Below are 19992 nucleotides of genomic sequence, written 5' to 3' on the forward strand. Positions count from 1 at the left end.
GGCGGCTCTGCTCTGCCCCTACTCCAATTGGGGTGACGTGTCTACCACGCCGGCCGGCCGCTGGGCCTATTCCGCCGGTTGGTCGCAGGTCTGCCTACCTTGGGGGCACGGGCGGCGGCTCTGCTCTGCCCCTACTCCAAATGGGGTGATGTGTCTGCCGCGCCGGCAGGCCACTGGGCCTGATCCACCGGTCAGTCGCAGGTCTGCCTCCCTTGCAGGCTCAGGCAGCGGCTCTGCTCTGCCCCTCCTACCATGCCTGCGGACCGCTGGGCCTGTTCTGCCGGTCAGTCGCCAACTTATGATATTTTCAAATTTCAAATTACCATGGGGTTTATCAGGATATAACCATCACAAGTCAAGTTGCATCTGTTCTGTAATACCCCATTACCTTGTTCCTTGTTAAATTCCCTGCCTGGGAGCTTGCAAAGAGCTACGTGGCTTTGGATTTTTCAAGGAGGAGTTAGTAATTGCTGTTGTCTTCTGATTCATAGACATAGAAAAGGAAAGTAGGCAGAAATTTAAAAAACCAAACCACATTCTTTTTCACCTCCATCTTTTCCTTCTGAAACCCATACCCACCTGGCTTGGTAAGCTAAAATATATCTTAAAAGAAGACTAGCAAGATAACATGGGTGTATTAGCCTGATGTGTCTGCCATAACAAAATCCCACAGGCTAGATGGCTCAAATGACAGAAATGTGTTTCTTACAGTTCTAGCAGCTAGAAGTCCAGGAGAAAGGTGATGGCGGGGCTGGTTTCTTCTAAGGCTCCTCTGTCTTGTAGATAGCTGATTTCTTGCTGTGTCCTCACACAGTTTTTCCTCAGTGGGGTCTCTGCATGTCCTTATTTTCTGACATCAGTCAGGTTGGGTTAGGGCCCACAATAATGGCCTCGTTTTAAGTTAATCACTTTTTTAAAGGCTGTGTTACAATCTGATATAGTAGGGTTTAGTACTTCTACAAATGAATTTTGGGGGACACAAAATACAGCCCACAATAACAGGTATGAGTGAATGAATGCTCAGAGAAGCAAACCTGCTTTTCTTTTTCATTTTAGACTTTGATGATAGCATGTTCGTTAAGACCTCAACTCCCGAGGAGTGGATTGCCCAAGGAGAGTATTATGCCAAGCACCAGTGCTGGAAGGTAAGGGGCTGGACCATCAGTCAGTGGTCAGGGTGCTTTGTGACTACTAGCCTTGTCATGCCTCATAGGCAGGTTTCCTACCATCACAGGTATCAACAGGCTTGTGCCATTTGTTCTTAAACATTAGGTCACCTGAAGATGAGGAGAGCTACTTATCCGTCTCCCTCCCCTGTCAAGGCAGACCTTAAAATCCTTTCCTTTGGCCAAATATCAACATGTGCTGATAGGTAAATGGAGGGTCATGGCCTTTGTTCCACCAGAGAACCCTTTTATTTATTTTTTGTACTCGGTGCTTAAAAGCTTTTGTTGTTATTTTAAAGCAGTAACAGATTGGTTTTTTTGTTTGTTTTTCCCAATTGATCAGATATTGATTGCACTGCCAGTGAGAATCTGGTGAGCAAGGATGTACTTGTCACTAGACTGAACTGTGACCCACAAAGCTTCAAGCCTTCCTTCAGGAAAGGAAGTGGACCTTTTGAAATATTGAAACCAAATTAAGGAGCCCATCACTTTCCCCACAGTCAGCATTCCTCCACCTCACAGGGTCTCAGGTGGGGCACCATGGCAGTTATCTCCCAGGAGGTAGGGGTGAGGGTATCTTCACCTACAAGTCACAAACACCCTGCTAGAAGAGTTGTGGGGTTTTTTTGTAGTTCAACAAAATAAACATGGGCCCAATGTTATTCTTTATCTTTCTTGTGTCATCTGTAGCTCATAAGAGATATTCCTGCTATGGTTGAGTAACGTATGCTGCAGTGAGTCCAAGCACCCAACCCCCTCAGTAGCAACCCAAACAGGAATAAGGGCAGGCACCTTCTTTTTATGGATCCTTTTTTTTTTAAATCATGAAATTGCCAATGGCCTCCCTCATACATCTCACTATCACACGCCCCCATCCTGTTTGCAAGGTCCAGCTCTTCATGTGTTACAGGAAAACTGTCTGCAGTTTCGATTGCTATTTCTGAAGAAGTGTTTTGAGATGATGATTCTCTGGAGGGCTTTTTTGTTCTAATAATCCTCTTCTCATCAGAATTTCATGGAGCTGGGCCTAAGTGAAGGGACTGGGAAGTGATAAGAAACTTGAAACTATAAGCCAGAACTTATCAGAATCCATGATGTGAGCTGTCTGTGGTCTGAATGCCTATAAGAAGGAATTCTCAAAGTCTCCTTGGTCTCATTTCTTAGAAGAGCTTTCTCTGCTGTGGCAAGGAAAAATAGTTAATGTCCACAGCAAATAATTCACATCTAGTGTTTATTTGTTACCTGTTGCTGCATAACAAATGGCTTCCAAATTTACTGGTTATAACAAGTTATTTATGTTGCTCCCAGTTCTGTGGTTCACAGTGTGAGTTTAGTAGATTGTCCTTCTGGTCTCAGCTGGGAAACTTGTGATTCTGCATTCAGCTTCCACTCAGCTAGGTAGTTGTGGGGTTGACTAGCGCTTGGAACAGGTGAGGGGGTCATTGGGGTTCCTAGACCATCTTTCCTTCATCCTCTAGCGGGCTAGTCTGGACTTGTTCATGGGAGGCCAAGGTTCAAAGAAGGTGAGCAGAAGTACTTGGCCCCTTGAGGCCTGGCCTTGATGCTGGACAAATGTCATTTCTGCTGACTTCTGTTGTCCAAGCAAGTCCCTTCCACATGAGAAGGGAAGGGAGATAGGCAGCAGTCTGAAGCTGAAAAGTTACACTGTAAAAGGATGTGGCAGAGATAGGGTGGAGTGAAGGACTATGGCTACTCTTGGAATCTGTTACATGAGGTGAGAAAACAAAACTTACACCAGTATAAGTTTGATTTGTCTGGAAGGCAGTTTCAAATATATGTACTATTTAGCTGTAGAAATTGATCAAGCCCTAAAATTTTATTCATTGCCTATCCTTGTTATAATTGAAAAGAAATACTGAACATTTGGCTGTTGTTGTAAAACCAAGAACTTTTTTTGGTGAAATAGAGGGTGAGTGGTAGGGAGGGAAGGAGGAGAGAAGATGGGCAGCAGGTGTTGGATGATATTGGAAAATTCCCTTTATTCCCCTCAGAACTCTTTGGTATTACCCATTCAAAAATACTTTTGAATGTTTGAATTTAAAATCTTTTTAGGGAGGCAATCACAGATGAGAATGTTATAAAAAAAACTTCTTCTCACCTGAATTAATTTTTATCCTACTAAAGGACTTCAGGACTCAGGTGGTTTATTGAGTTTCTGGCTGCATGTTATGAATGTTTCAGAACTACCACACAAGATTGAGTCATTCAACAAATACTTGCCCTTGTAGCCTACACTTTGAGACATGGTATGAGCATTGTTGTTTTAGAAAAGCAGCTTTCTGTTGGCAATGATTGGGGTGCAGACTGACTCCCCTATGACACTTGCCTGCATACTTCCTAGACAGTGAGCTTGGTAACAGATCCACATGCTCCAAATATCTTGATATTTCTACTCCCAGTACACATACTGTGATTGTTTCACCAGCACCACAGTATAGCTGTTGTAGTTAGCAGCTGTGTTAAAGCCCAGAAAAGGCACAGGGTGACTTTGAGCCAATTGCTCCCTGGCTCTGACCTGAAGTTGATATATGTAGCAAGGATACCTCTTGCACATGGCTATTGGAAAATTAAACTTCAGATGTCATTATGGTGGCCTATAAAAATTAATGGTATCCATCTTTTCTATGGCTTCCGGATACTTCCTAAATAAGATTTTGAATGTGTTGGCTGGTACACTGTTGGGCTTTATCTTCTGAGGTTACTCTCTTTGGCATAACTGTACCTTTCTGTTTCTACTTCTCACATTGGGCTGAGTAAGGTATAGTGCCTTATCAATCTAACCATATAATGCATACTTGAACTCTTGTTCTGTGTCACTTAACATTAGTTTTCTGAGAATCAAACCCCTTTGCCTATTCCAGGTTGCAGCCAAGTGTTACCAAAAAGGAGGTGCTTTTGAGAAGGAGAAGTTGGCCCTGGCCCATAACACTGCCCTGAATATGAAATCCAAGAAAGTTAGCCCCAAGTAAGTTTGACTAGCAATGTGTCAGTATCATTTCAGATTTGCTCTGATGAGAGCAGCAGGTTAAATATATTGGTGTTAGATCAACAGTGTATAGAAATACTGTTTTGTTTCCCTTCCTCCAGGGAAAAGCAGTTGGAGTATTTGGAACTGGCTAAGACCTATTTGGAGTGCAATGAACCAAAGCTGTCCCTTAAGTGTCTGAGTTATGCCAAGGAGTTCCAGCTCTCTGCTCAGTTGTGTGAGAGGCTGGGAAAGGTAAGGCCTCCAACCTCCAATTGCTCCTGGGAGAACTGGGCTTCACTTGAACAGAATGGGGGATGTGACCCTTCACCTCTGCTTGTGGCCCTTTTCTTTCTCTACCTGCTCAAGCTTTTATAAGGCTCTGAAGATTGTGTGTGTGTGTGTGTGTGTGTGTGTGTGTGTATCTATGTCTGTGCTAACATTCAAGGCCTGATATTATCCAAGGGAAGCCAAACGTTTAAATCACAGGGCAGATGAGTATTGAATATTCCTGCCTTCTCTTTCCCTGTGTTCATAGTCTGAGGTTAGCTTGGGCAAGTGGCCTGGTGTTAACATGAAGGTTTTTCTATGTTTCTGGTAATTACTCTATATCTGCTCTATCCAATCCAACAGCCACATGAGGCTATTTAATTTAAATTTTAAATTAATTAGAATGTACTACAATTAAAAAAAATTCACACCCTCAGTCTCACTAGCCATATTGTGAGTGCTCATTATTATAGAATACTTCTATCATTGCAGAAAATCCTGTTGGACAGAATTGCTAGTCAGGAGCAGTTATTGATGGAGAGTCAACCAGCTGGCAGTGGGCTGCAGACTGTTGTCTGAAGCAAGATTAATACAGAAGAGGGAAGTAAGCAGTTAGAGATTTTTATAGCTGTTTGGTGTTGCTGTGGACATCCAAGTGGTGGTTGTTTTCTTGTCAGTTCATTTTTCAGTGTATCGGTGGTGATGGATTAGAAATTTTAAACAATCAATCTTTTACCAGAAGGAGTTGGAGATGTGCTTTAGAGAGTCCAGCTGAGCTGTTGCATCTCCCCTATGTCAGGTTTCATGATCCTCCAATAGAAAGACTGGTTTCCATGTCTTTGTCAAATGCAGTAATTCCTAGGATACTCAGAGCACCCTGGCCCCTGGAGGGGTAGTAGTGGAACCTACTAGGAAGTTTGAATGGTGACCTAAAGTCAGTGTCTGAGAAGAGAAGGCCTTACTAACACTGCCTTCCCTGCTCCATGATTATTATAGGATGTGACTTCTCAAGATATGGGAAATGGAGACAAAATAGGGAGGGACACTGGAGAAAACATTTCAGTGTGGGTGGAATTTTGGGTCATTTATTCCAGGAACTAGAATAGTTTCCAACCTCTTCAAGTTCTTTAGTCTCTGCTCTCCAGTTGTCAGTGCCACTATGTTGAACTCTGAGCAGTAACTACACTCTTTCCTTTCTGCCTATCAGAACCTGCCAAGACTGAGCTAGAGATCCTTCCCTTGTCTGCTTACCCACCTTGATCGCCTAACCTGTCCAGCACTGCCTCTGACAGTGGGGGTAGGGGAGACCAGTGGATCATAAGTGTAGCCCCCACAGCCTTCTCCAGGACTGCAGTTCCTTCAAAGTGTGGAGGCTATCCTGTTCCTGGAGGATCAGCTTTCCCTGTACCTTTCTGCTTGCCCAAGTCTGGTTTCTAGGTCTTCTTCTACTTTTTCTTTCCAGCACATTCCAGCAGTTCTAAAATCTATTCAGTGAAGAATCTGGTTCCTATCTTTGATGAGCCCCCCCCCCCCCATCCCTGGAAGGTCATTCAATTCTCAGCCAGTATTGTGATCATCTCCCCACTTTGACTAGCAAGATTAAAATTGACCACCTTGGCAATAGCCTTTGCTAAGTCATCAGGCCCAACTGTCTTCCTATTCCCAGCTCCCAAATGCATGCTATCTGTGCCAGTTAGCTGTTCACTGCTGCAACCAAAATACCTGACAAAAACAACTTAAAGGAGGAAAAGTTTATTTGGGGCACATTGTTTCAGAGGTTCGGTCCATGGTTGGCTGGCACCATCGCTTCCAGCCACACTTCATTTGCCTGCAATTATTACCTGGTAATTCATTCAAATTACTAATCTATCAAATGGATTAATTCATTGATTAGGTTACAACTCTCATAATCTGATCATCTCATCTCTGAATATTCCTGCATTATCACATAAGCTTTTTAGGAGACATTTTATATCCAAGCCAAGCCATAACATAGCATAGCATAGCATAACGTAACTCTATCCCTGGGAAGAAATGTTTGTGTGGGTGCTATGGGAGTGTAAGTCCTCCTTTCAGGGCTTCCTGTGCCTAGCTTGTGTCCTGCCTCTCTTCAGGAAGCAGTGTTGGTTTCCCTGGAAACCTTTCTGCATCCTTTCTGGAATGGGAGGTACAGCCTCCTCCGAGTAGGGCAACCAGAGGAGGGGGAGTTGCCACTTAAAGCCAGCCCTCTCTTTTCTATCTCTCCTATTGGACACACACTTGACATCCAGTAGGCTTTCATGTACACACATGGATTTTTCTCTTGAGTAATTGGCATTGACGAGGGAGGAAAAAAGGGGTGGTTAAATGTAGGGGTTGTAAGGTTTTGTTTGTATGACTGAGATTGGTCTAGAAGCTCCCTTGTCTATGAGGTCTCTGGATGTAGAAGAAACTCGCATCTGTATCTGTTTATTTTAGCACTTCATGTATCTTATCTTATTAAAGATGAGATTTGGTGGGGGGGATCATCACATATATTTTGTTTGTTTCATTTTTATTTTTTCTCTTTGAGCCTAAGATGCAGCAAGTACAGTTTTGAAATTAAACATTCAACAGATAGACCTCCTACTGTGTGCCAGGTGCTTTGTGAACAGGAGACCATAAAGAAGAGAGCTCAGTCTTTTCAGAGCTCCCCCCCATCTCCCTGTGCAGGAGAGATATAAATAGATAAATAAATAGTTTGTGAGATGTCAGTGAGGATGAGTGCTAAGAAGAATAAAACATGTGAGGGGAGAAGGGTTTGCTATTTTAGATAGTGGGGTCAGAGAGCTAACTTTTGAGCAGAAAGTCTGAGGACAGCTGCTGGCAGACCTTATAGCCAGACTCTTATAGGCAAAAACTGTGAAGTGGGAGAATTTTGGCAAGTTTGAAGAATAGCAAAGAAGCCTGGTTGGCCAGAGTATAATGGGGAGGGTAGAATTTGTGCCATGAGTAAGAGAGGGTGGCAGGAAGAGAATATGTGGGGACTTGTTGCCTGTGGTAGGACCACACTTTGTTCAAGTGGAATGGAGAGCCTGGGAATGTTTTGAGTGGAGAAGTGACATGAAACTAATTAAGTGCTCTGTGGAGAGTTTTAGAGGGCAGTAGAAGTGGAAAGGTCAGTTAGGAGTGTAGTCTGAGATGATGGAGTTTACACTACATGATGATGGTGGAGGTGGTAGAATGGGGTCATAGATGGGAAATGAGGGGTTAGGTGATGGCCTAGATGAGAAGTGTAAGAAGGAGAGTCAGATATATGTTTCTGTTCATGGCAAACCCACCTTGTTGGTTACAAAGCCCAATCATTGCATTTTATTTGTTCATTCTCTTCCTCTTCATGGCCAGTTTCCATTTAATAATAGATTTAATATTATGTGTCCATGAATGCATGTGTTATTGAAGAAGTGTATCTAAATAGCATCTTGTTCTGTTTTTCACATTTTCCAGCACCATGGGGTGGCACATCTCCTCATGGTACTGTATGAACCTTTTATGGCATGTATTGCTAGGACTGGACATCCACACTACCAAGTGTGACCATGTTCCTTTCCAGAATGGCCATACCACTTTGTGCATGAGATTTTTATGTTCCCTTCATTCTTGACTATGTCCAACACATACTGGTTTTATTTTAAAAAGTTAAGAATACTTCAAATAAAGGTAAAATTTTACTCTGTCCCAGATAAGAGATGCTGCTTATTTCTATAAGCGAAGTCAGTGCTACAAAGATGCTTTCAGATGCTTTGAGCAGATTCAGGAGTTTGATCTAGCACTCAAAATGTACTGCCAAGAGGAGCTTTTTGAGGAAGCTGCTATTGCAGTGGAAAAGTAAGTGTCTTCATTCTCTCCCATCTCTCTTCCTTCTCCTGCTCTCTCTGGGGGCAGGCTACCCTGGGTGGTATTATCTTGCTGCTTCTGAAGTGCCTGGGATGTAATGACCTCCTCCCACTTGAGTGCAACCTTAGTACTGAGTCAGGAAGTCCTTGAGACTAAGACTGTTTTCCACTCTTGATAAGCTTTGACACAGTTTCATGAGAGGGGGCCAAAGAAGATGAAGGGTTTGTTATGAGTGTGTATATAGCAGGCTATACCCACTCAATCAGCAGAATAAAGGAGGACCCATCAGAGCTTCACTAGTCTCACATGAATCCATGCACACCTGGCGAGGGAAGAATCATGCGTTGGATAAGAGGAAGACTGGTATGATTGCTGATGTGTATATAGCACCCATGTCACCCTTTCTTGTTAATTGCCTTCAAGTTTATTGGAGTTGTATACTCAAAATAATTATCATGCTTTTATCAGAGCTGAAGGGAGTTTTATTCAAGGATAATTTTGACTGTGTATGAATTTTGCCCTATAGATTGGCTTTCAAACTTCATTTCTATTTGCTTGAGTTGTAATGGCAATATATTTCACTAATTATGCATACTAATGCCTGATTTCTTTGAATAAAAAAGATTTTATTAGTTATAATTATTATACTGATAACTATATAGTGAAGCACTTATAAAAATGCTTGAATGCTTGATAAGTTTAGGTCTTTTAAAAAATATCTCCATGTGGGAGTTTTATTTAAATTACTCTGTGCTATATTTTGAAGGAAATTCCTATTGGTTGGGTGATAACAGGTTGACATTTGCATGACCTGTTTTTTCAGGTATGAAGAAATGCTAAAGACCAAGACCTTTCCTATTTCCAAGCTCTCATATTCTGCCAGTCAATTTTATTTGGAAGCTGCAGCGAAGTACCTGAGTGCAAATAAGACCAAGGAAATGATGGCTGTCCTCTCAAAGCTAGACATAGAAGACCAGCTGGTATTCCTTAAGTCTCGAAAACGCCTAGCAGAAGCTGCAGACCTGCTGAACAGGGAAGGTCGGAGAGAAGAGGCTGCACTGTTGATGAAACAACATGGCTGCCTCCTGGAGGCTGCCAGACTCACGGCTGACAAGGACTTCCAGGCCTCCTGTCTGCTGGGGGTTGCCCGCCTCAATGTGGCCAGAGGTTCTGACATAGAGCATACCAAGGCCATCCTAAGAGAAGCGCTTGATCTCTGCTATCAAACCAGCCAGTTGTCTGGCATTGCAGAGGCCCAATTTCTGCAGGGGGTAATTCTGAGAGACTTCCAGAAGCTCAAAGATGCCATCCTCAAGTTTGACACGCTCAACCATTCAGCTGGAGTGGTGGAAGCACTCTACGAAGCAGCCAGTCAGTGTGAGGCTGAGCCTGAGAAGGTTCTGGCCCTGGCTCCAGGGGGCTTGGAAGTTCTTCTCAACCTGGTCAGGGCCCTTAAGAGAGTAACTAACAATGCTGAGAAGGAAATGGTCAAATCTTGCTTTGAATTTTTTGGAATTTCCCAAGTGGATGCCAAGTATTGCCAGATAGCTCAGAATGACCCTGGACCCATATTAGGAATAATTTTTGACCTGGATTTGAACTTGAGAGAGAAGAAAACGAAAGATCATTTCTTAATAATGACTGACCAAGTGAAATTAGCCCTCAACAAACACCTTTTGAGCAGGCTGTGTCAGATCACACAGAGCCTGCTTGGGAAGACCTACCCAGGGATCTGTGCGAGGTTTATTGTAGGTTTAAAATGTGAGGATGAAAACTGTGAAGATTTTCACAGGCCTTTGCGTCGTTGTGAGGCCAAGTGTTTGGTTCAGTCGAAAATGCACTTGGTGGCAATCAATGGATTGCTTTTAGAAGCCAAAAAAGTATTTCCTAAAATCTTAGCTGAAGAACTTGAAGAAATAGATTATATTTTGTCTACAGATACATATGGCCTTTGCAAATCCTTTCTAAATGTCCTCTTCCCTAGGCATTTCCATCAGAGAGTGCTGTCAGAAAACCCCATGGCATGCAAAGAAATCCTCAAACCAAATTACAAATCATTCCGATCCTACAGGTTTGCCTTGAAAGAGTACATCCACTCTCTATTTCAAAATGAAAGGGCACGCAGCCGTCGGGAGTCCACAGACCTGTGGCTGAGCGCCATGCAGGCTTTCCTTCTCTCCTCCAGCTACCCAGAGGAGTTTGGAAAGCTGCTCCACCAGGAGGAGGACAACTACAACAGGGAACTGAAAGCTCTGGAGTCTGAGAAAGAAGAGAGGGGCAGGGGGAGAAGCAGCAGGATGAAAGGAATAGAAGGAAAATTTGGCATGCTGGTACCCAACAAGGATGACGAAAGTGCAGAGAAGACCCATCTTTGCTTCATCCGGCTGCTGGAGAATTGCATCGACCAGTTATATGTGTACAGGAACCCAGAAGACTACAAGAGGCTCTTTTTCCGTTTCATGAACGTCCTCATCAAGAGGTGCAAAGAACCACTTATCCCCAGCATTGGAAACACAGTGGCCCTGTTGGAGTTCCAGTTCATCCACTGTGGGGTGGTGCTGGCCCGCCTCTGGAAGAACGCCATCCTGTGCCTCCCCAAGAGCTACATTGCACTCCTGCACTACTGGGAGTTCCTTTTCAGCAAGAAGGACAAGGAGCTTGGGGACGTGTTCTCCATCATTCAGGATTACAAACCGAAGGATGTGACAAGAGCCATTCAGGACTTCCGATTTCACCTATCCTACCTCGTCAAGGTGCTATGTGGCTATGAGAATGCAAACTTCAATGTCCTGCTTGATGCCTTCAGTGAAATAGACTATGTGGTCTCAGGTGAGGCCGAGCGGACACTGGTGCTGTGCTTGGTGATGCTCGTGAATGCTGAGGAGGTTCTGCAGCCATTCTGTAAGCCTCTTCTGTACCGCCACTTCCAGGAGATTGAGACGAGGCTGCAGCTAATGAGCATGGACTGTCCAGATCAGGTCCCTGAGAGGCTTCGGAAGGTGGTGAGGCGAGTGTTAATGGCTGTCAATGTGAAGTCTGTGGCCGAGGCACTCCAGGATCTGCTCTTTGAGCGAGATGAAGAGTACCTGATGGACTGTCACTGGCGGTGGGACAGTGTGCACACCAAAGGGTCTATGGTTCGTGGCCTCTGTCATGAGGAGGTCAAACTAAATCGCTTACTCTGTGTGGGCCCAGTGGACTACTTTGCTGAACCCGAGTGTGAGTTTGGTCAGGATGAGACAGATGAGCTGGCACTGGAAGACCGAGACCACCTCCTGGCTGCCATCCTTTCGCAGAAGCAGCGGAAGGCCTCCATCCAGCGCAAGTTGAGAAGAGCGTGCCTGGTGGTATCTGTCTGCATCAGTTGGAGGAGACGAGTTCAGACTGAACGTGTCAGGGAGGAAGCTAGAGAGCCTGGGGTTGGGAACTTCAAAAGGGCTGATGTAGACAGGACCCAGTGCGACCTGTGTGGGGTGAAGTTCACCCGGAGCCCTGAGAACTACTTCAGCTCCAGCAAAGCATTTGAAGGAGCGGCTTCAGAGGCTGTGGTCCTTTCCAGGGCTGAGCTGGAAGGAAAGGAGTGTCGAGAGAGGACCAGCGAGTCTTATGAGCAGCACATCCGCCTAGAAGCCCACCAGAGGCAGCAGGTGGCTTACCAGAAATACTCAGAATTTTTCCATGCGAAGGTAGACCCAGCCATTGATGAAGGCAAACTGGTAGTACAGGACATCGAGCAGAGTGTGTGGATCCGTAGTCACCTGGGCTCTAAAGAGCATAGCCACATGCTGCAGAGGAAGGTCCAGGAGCACATCAAGAGGGTTTCAGATTTGGTGGAGGACCTCTACAGGCGAAAGGCCTGGGCAGGAGGTAAGAACCTGTGGAGATGGGGCCCAAACGGTGTTAGGCATGTTAGACACTCAGAGTTATGCTGTTTGTAGTGAGGGCTGACTTGGGGGGTGATGGTATCTTGGCATTAGTGGAAATATAAGTAAAGAATTTTTGTCCTCAAATTATGGCAAAACCTCATTGTTTGAGCCACCCATTCCCCAATTTAAAAATTGTGATTATCTTTGGCCCTACAGATGAGAACATGGTTTGCTAACCAATTATGTGGAGAAGATATAGAAAGAATGTTTAAAGTCTTGAGAAAACTCTTTTAGGGTCTCCCAATTCATTAGTTCAGTGCTCTTTTCTTGAGCACCTATTATGTGCAAAACCCTAGAGTAAGATCTGGAAGTGCATAGCTGGTTTCTTTTTTGTAGGAGGGTCCCTTCAGTCATACTCCAGTGTGGGCTTTGAATAATAACTCTTATGTGGTCTTAAAATCAAGTGTCCTCCAGCTTTCTTATAAGCTATTTCTTAGCAATACTGGGTGGAAGTTATGTATAAAATTAGCAAAACTGCATATTTTAAAATCTTCTATAATTCAGACACTCTCTTCAGTGTAAGTTTTAATGACATTTCGAGTGCAAGTTTCCTGGAAGGGTTTGTTATTGGCAGTCTCTGCAGATGTACAGTAATGGCATAGGGCTAGCATTAAAGGCAGCTTTGTGGCAGCAAAAGGCAGCTTTAGGTCCCTTACCTTGTAAGGAAGCCTCTTTTCAGAGAAAGAGCAGACACACTAGCTCTTGGGCATGGGCACTTTGGCTCTAGTGCATGGTGTTCTGGTTCCTGCAACAGCCTCTTGACTCAGAACCCTTGTTCCTTGGTTTCTTCAGCGGAGGAGGCAATGACTCATCTGGTCAAAATTCTGGTCCTGTCAGTCAAGGATGCACAGGAGTGGTTGACAAAAACAGAACTCCACTTAAGGGATGAAGGTAAGGAGTCCTTTTCTCCACAGACAGGTAACATTTTGGATCCTGTCTTTTTGTTGTTGTTGTTGTTTTGTTTGTTTGCTTAGTTAAAGATGGACATAATACCTTTATTTTATTTATTTATTTTTATGTTGTGCTGAGGGTCGAACCTAGTGCTTCACACGTGCTAGGCAAGTGCTGTACTGCTGAGCCCCAGCCCAAGCCAGGATCCTTGGTTCTTGATGCTGCTGGCTCCTCAGTGAATGTGAAGTAGGGCTTCCTCTGATATCAGTAGCCGCTTCTCACTGTCTAGAAGTATCATGACAGTAATAAAACTATTAGCAACATAGTATTAAAGTTTCCCCATCAGACTGTGAGGGCCATTATTCTGGGCCCATTTTAGTTGCTAGAAACCTTTTGCTGCTAATGGACTATTATTAATGATGTTCAGTCACTGCACATACTCAATACAGTGAAGGCCAAAGATAGGCAAAGTATTGTAAAACCATCCATTGATAAAATATTTGCCTTTGTTAATCATTCATTTAAATCAGTGAATATAGCTGGGCATGATGGTGCATGTCTAATCCCAGCAGCTCAGGAGGCTGAGGCGGGAGAATTGCAAGTTCTAGGCCAGCCTCAGCAACTTAGAGAGGCCATAAGCAACTTAGCAAGATCCTGTCTCAAAATAAAAACATAAAAAAGGTCTGGGAACATAGCTCAGTGGTAAACACCCCTGGGTTCAATCACCAGTACCAAAATTTAATTAATTAAACACACAAATCTGGGGATATTTTCTGAGCGTATAGTATATACTAGTGCTGTGTGGGTCTGGAAATATGCTTGTGAACAAAACAAACAAAACCAGTGGAGAAGCTTGCAGCATCTTTCTATAGAGGGTTACAGGACTGAGAAGAGCGATTCAGGTTTCTTTGTTGGCAGTCAGAATTTCTTGACAAGTTCTGTGGGATGCACTGTGTCTTCCCTCTTGCCCATTCCAATTACTGCCCCTTCCCAGCTGGACCACACTTCCTTTTGCTCTGAGGATTTCATCAGCTTTGAATGCCCTTCCAGATGCTACTGGGAAATCCAGACCCCAGCACTGGGGAAAACTTGAAGGGACTTGGCACAAATATCTCTGCCAATTAAAACTAAAAACAAACAAAAACCCCCACCCTTTACCATATAGTTCCTTCTGGGTACTATAATTTTGTGATTGTTTCAAAAGGAAGGTAATTAGTATACCAACTCAAGAGTATGGTTGAGTTTGCTTGATTTGCCACTTAAATGGCTTCTAGAAAGGCCAGAGGAACCAGCTAAAAAGAATTTATTCTGGAGAAGGGTGTTTACTTTGTCACTTCTTGGGAAGCAATATCAGTACTCAAAGGAAAATTCACTTTGGCGGCACCCTAATAGAAAGCTTCATTTCTTTAATATAAAATGATTACAGAAATATTAGGTTTTACTAGGATGTTATGTTTTACAGTGGAATAAGGGAAAAATCAACCTTTGCCTTGTCTCTGTTTCATGTTTTTTTTTCTTGTTCCTTTTAGGTATTGTTCAGGAAGATGATTATGAAAATGAAGTTGAAGACTTTGGTGAACTCCGTCCTAGAAGACGTTCGCGAAAATGTGGAAAGCAGAGAAAATACTAACATCTAAACACAGCTGCTGCCTCCTAAACTTTCAGAACATTCCATCCTGTCTTAGAATTCTGAATGCTGGAGGGCAGAAGAGAATAAGACTGTAAATTAGCATTAAAAAAAATAGAGTATGGGGGGTGTCTAACACCACCTTTGCTTGTTGTTATTTCTCTTTCAGTGGTGGCTTAGGGTCTGATTGCTCCCTCACCTGCAGGTACCTTGTAAGTGTTTTCCAAGTTAAGGTCTAACAGTATTACTCCCGCTAGACATGTTCAGGTTAGAGGAGTCCTGTTGAAGGGAACATTGGGACTCCTTGCCCTAAAGCTCCCAGGCTCTCTGGTTCAATCCCTTCATGGTAAGAGTCAGTAGAAGGGGGTTAGTCATTTAAGATGGACACCCCTCATCTCAGAGTTGCCACTGCTTGGGGCCAGGAAATCCCTCTGTGGATTCCCTCATTTCCTGCCACACTGCTGCAGCAGTGAGTAGTATAAAAGCTGTGTGTGCCCAGGGTCCATGTGGGCCCTACTGCCAGCCACCCCGAGCCTAGGTCGCATCCTCCTTATCTCTGAGCCCACTTGTAGCGTAGTTCCTTCCGTTATATAATGTTAGTCTTTTCTCTATATGGCAACTTTTCTGCCCTCCCTCCCTCCATCTTTTGTGACCATTCTCAGCTACCTGTGCAAGTCATGATTAGACTACCTCAGAATGTAGTCAAGAACTCACCCAGCATCCTTGGGACGCCCTTTCCCTCTAGGGGAATGTTGCCTGGCGTTCCTGGCCTGCCTCTCCAAGGTGGTCCTAATTCCACTTTGGCTATGGTGCAGACATTACAAAAAGTATTTTGTATGTAGCACTAGGTGTCCAGATTTCTTGGTTTCTCCCTGGCATGTTTGCCTCCCAAGTTTAGGTTGACATATTGATATGTTTCTACCCACTGAGTTCACGACTGTGGGATAGTGACCTGTAGAACTGCAGGTTAGAAACAAGTGGGCAGAGGAGGAAGCCAGCTCTACAGTGCCAATTCTTCAAGATTTGGCTGTGCATCACTGCCATGTGGCTGAGAGGCCCTGTAAGAGGAGCTTGCATGTGGGCTGTTTGCAGGAGGCCAATGTCCCCCTACGCCCCCTGAGCCAGCACCATCGATCTGGTCCTTGGGAAGCCTTCATGCCTCTCTGATGGTTACTGCCCATCCTTAGCCCACTCATCCCAGCCTGGTATGAAAGGTCAGGTTCATGTTGGTCTTTGATTGTTCTGTCCTCATAGCCGAACCAACTTCCCCATGTAGCTGCTGCTTTAGCTGCTCAATGTTGTCCCTTCCTTGTCTTTCTATGTCTTTTAATGACTTGTTTCCTTGAAATGTTTGTTTCTAATTTTATTAGGTTATGTTTCTAATTTTTATTCCAGGTGTTTTTATAAACTTTACTTGCCAGAAAAAGAAAAGGAAAGAAATCAAATATTGCTGTATTATCACATTTTTATAAAGTTAAATCATTTCTCTTACTCACAACTGTCCTGTTGTTTATTTCTAATCTTTACTAAGAGAAAAGGGCTAAATTTTGAAGATGGTTCCTTATGGTCAGCTGATTGATGCTGGCCAGAGCAGAAGGTTTCTGTGCCTGCTGAAATTAAGAAATCCAGCATTAGAGAAACACAGCTCAGTGAAGGGACACACAGGTGGTTGGAATGTTCTTGTGGGCCCTCCTTGTGCATATTCTTTCCAGTCTGGGTGCTCTTCAAGCATGTGGGGTTTGGAAAGTAAGGAGCTTTGTCACTGCTACACCAGGACATTCCCTTGGAGCTAGGAGACTGTTTCCTATTACTTATGAGCCATGTGACTTGGAGAAGGTCAGATCTGTTCAACCCTGAGTACAGCACCACCCTTGGGGCCTCATGATCTAATGTGGTGGGTGGGAGGGAGACGTGTGTGTATGAAAATACTGTGGTGATAGAAATGTGCCTTGAATAGAGGTGGTAGCAATACTTATATAACCCAGCAGAGCTTTAGTTTCCCCCTTAGAGAAATTGGTCTAGAATTCCTTCCTGCCAGAGTGGTTTCCTGAGCCATTGCCATGGGTCTGATTACCCTCAGTCTTGGTGTTGTGATGTCAGTGTTCACTTGTGTGGAGTGAGCAGGACACTTGAGCCTTAGCAAGTATTCAATACTATTCTATTTTTAAAAAAAAAAAAAAAATTTTTAGTTGTAGATGGACACAATACCTTTATTTTGTTTTTATTTCTATGTGGTGCTGAGAATTAAATCCAGTGCCTCACACATGCTAGGCAAGTGCTCTACCACTGAGCTACACCCCTGGCCCCAATCCCATTCTTCAAAATGAAAGGCTCAGCACAGGAGCAAATGATCTGGTGCCTTCTTTATTGGCACTGTTCAGTAGAGCTGCCTGAGAGAGCCTCCCCCTACAATCTGTCTAAACTCATAAAGGTCAGAGCATGGATGTGGAGGTTGGGAGGGGAGAATGGAGTTCAGTGAAAGAATCAGAAATATCCATGAATGACCTGAGTTCTGGAGCTCAGTCTGGTAGTGGGGCTTTGCTAGAAGTTCAGAATGGGGGTGTATCTCAGGGATCATAAAGACTGATCCTGGGTTCTGAACTTCACTAGGGAGGGCTTGTAGAACTCAATATGTAGTAGTCATGATTGTGGTTTGTAAAGCATGCCAGGCACAGTCAGTAAAGGCAAAGGGCACAAAGGCAAAGTCCAGATACTAAGTACAAGCTTCTGAGTATCCATCCATAGCCACATGGAACATGATTAGCATATTTCCACCAATGAATTGTGGGAGCACACGTGAAACATTGCCAGTAAGGAAGCTTATTAGTAACTGAGCACTCAGGGATTTTACTGGGGGCTAATCATGTAGGCAGCTTCTGCCTAGCACGTGTCAAAGTGCCAGCCTCAGAAGGAAAACGTGTTCAGCAGAAACTACCTTTCTGTGTAAACAGTTTAGGCACTCTTACCAGTTATAGGAATGGTAACCTTCTCGAAATACAAGTTCCTAATGCCAGCCAAGGGCTCACCTTGTGGGCAAGCCTTTTAAAGGCTTCTCGGTTGAACCATCTTCTGTATGGGGGATTTCCTTAAGTTGAGGCTTTATCATGTCATCCCATGTTGCCTTATGGTTGCTTCTGTTTCTAGTGGTTAGCTAAGTGCATATGTGACAACTCTCTCCTCAGTCAAGGAAGTGAGTGTTTAGGGACAGTTTATTCTAAAAGCCATCTTCCTACTGGTCTTAGACATTGGTTCCACTTCCTTGCATTAAGTGGTAGCCATTCTTAATGCTATTTGGATCCTTGAGTTCAGCTGGGGACAGGGGAAGCCTTACTTATGCCTCTGGTGGCTGTTCTCTCCCCTTCTCCCATCAACACACACATGCTTGGGTCTGAGCATTCTGGCTCAAGAACACTTGTTCTCAGGACCATAGTCCAGTCTTCCAATGGCTGAAGGAAGGATGAACACCAATGAAGGAGAAACAGCATCTGCATTCTGATAGTGCCTTACCTTATCACCGGTAGGAAAACTGGTGGAGGCTGAGATGGTGTGACTTGTCCTAGGTTACAGAGCCCATTTGGGGAGGGCTGGGACCTAGACCAGGGTTTTTCTGATGCCAGCCAGCACTCTTTCCACTATGGACTTGGGTGCTGAGGTCAAGAGCACATGCCAGCAATTCTTTCTCGGGGCCCTTCACTTCCACCAAATATCAGTGCACAGAGCATGCCACCCCTTGGGTATTTAGAAGTAGCTTATTCCTTTCAACCTCTCCCTTGTCTTTTTTTTTTTTTTTTTGATACCAGAGATTGAACTCATGGGCACTTGGCCACTGAGACACAGCCCCCACCCTTTTTTGTATTTTATTTAGAGACAGAGTCTCACTAAATTGCTTAGTGCCTCACTTTTGCTAAGGCTGGCTTTGAACTTGTGATTCTCCTGTCTCAGCCTCCTGAGCTGCTGGGATTACAGGCATGTACCACCGCACCCGGCTTCCCCCTTGTCTTTTGACAATAGTGTTTTTCTGTAGGAAAATGGAACGCCCTGCAACAAGTCTGTCTTACTGCTGCCCACCAGGAGCAGCCTGGACTCTGACCCCTCAAAAGAGGACCAAGAAGATGCCAAAATGCATTCCTAGTAGGTAGCCCAGTCCAGCACTGCTCCTGAAGCTGCCGGCTTTTCTCTCTTCTGTGCCCTCACCCTTCACTACCCTCAGTATTACGGTTCATATCACGAATCTCATGCTTTGCATCTCTATCCCCAAACCCATGGCTCAACATACTGTGATCACCTTTTCCTAGCCAGCCTGCCTCAGTTACTGTGAGTGGAAACACATAGTTCAAAATGAGCCCTAAGTTCGCTGGGCACCCTGGCCAGCAAGACCACTGCTCACAGAACTCTGGGTAACTGACAACTGATGTTACACCTGCTCTGGGATAGTGTGGAAAGAGGGAATATTAATGCTCATAGGTCACAACTGTCACCAAGCTCTCCCACTGGTGACCAGCTATCACTTTCTCTAGTGTCAATAGAGCAGGCTCTACTGGGATGGGAAGGAATGGAGAATGACTGTCTTTGAAGTTCCCCCAGTGCCCTCAACTCCCTACTTGGTTCTACATTTGTGTCTGCTCTCCCTGTATTTCCCTTTTTCCTTTTCAGGAAAGTAGCCATAATTTTAGGCCCCCTCAATGCAAAGATAAGGCAGATGTGTGTGTCATGACCAATAGAAGTAGAGTCTGCCTCCCTCCCCTCTGACCAGCTTTAGCCAACAGACAACAGCAGAAGTAACACTGTGACCATTCCAGGTCTTGCCTTTAAGCAGACCTAGTAAATTTGGGGGTAATCCAGCTGGCATGGAAGGATTTGACTACCATGCTGTGACAAACCCTAGCATTGGAGAGACCATGTGTAGAAGCCAGGGGGGAAGAGTCCAAGGCACCACTCACGCGAGTGAAGCCCTCTTGTTTTAGGCTCAGATACTAGCTGAATGTGGTTGAGTAGTATCCCTCGCTGATGCCCAATTGAACAAAACCACCACTAGTTGAGATCTCCCCAAATTTCTGACCCCTAAAATTATCAGAATTAATAAATGATAACTGTTTCAAATCACTGTTATACAGCAATACATAACCAAAATGAGGGACTATTGTGTACTGTTAGGCCTATTGCAGCCATGATTTCTGAATCTTACAAGAATTCTCCAAAACATACTTATTTATATAGCCACAAAGTGAGAGGTGAGCCTGGGTCTGGGGAGCAGGTGGGTGGCAGAGCAGC

At 44.3% G+C, this 19992-nt stretch overlaps 1 protein-coding gene across 5 annotated transcripts in view; it reads left to right on the forward strand.

Moving 5' to 3' along the window:
* Positions 1–16011, forward strand: part of Trank1 (tetratricopeptide repeat and ankyrin repeat containing 1) — an 84315-nt gene extending 68304 nt beyond the window's left edge. For all 5 annotated transcript variants that reach the window (XM_015489519.2, XM_015489522.2, XM_015489521.2 and 2 more), the window contains 7 exons: positions 1057–1145; positions 4049–4152; positions 4275–4407; positions 8123–8268; positions 9101–12144; positions 12996–13094; positions 14624–16011. In XM_015489519.2, coding sequence (XP_015345005.1) covers positions 1057–1145; positions 4049–4152; positions 4275–4407; positions 8123–8268; positions 9101–12144; positions 12996–13094; positions 14624–14724 — 3716 coding nt within the window. In that variant the 3' untranslated portion in view covers positions 14725–16011. The remainder of the gene's footprint in view (positions 1–1056; positions 1146–4048; positions 4153–4274; positions 4408–8122; positions 8269–9100; positions 12145–12995; positions 13095–14623) is intronic.
* The last annotated feature ends 3981 nt before the right edge of the window (positions 16012–19992 follow it).

This window comes from Marmota marmota, unplaced genomic scaffold (assembly GCF_001458135.2).
Source record: "Marmota marmota marmota unplaced genomic scaffold, marMar, whole genome shotgun sequence".
Lineage (NCBI taxonomy): Eukaryota > Metazoa > Chordata > Mammalia > Rodentia > Sciuridae > Marmota > Marmota marmota.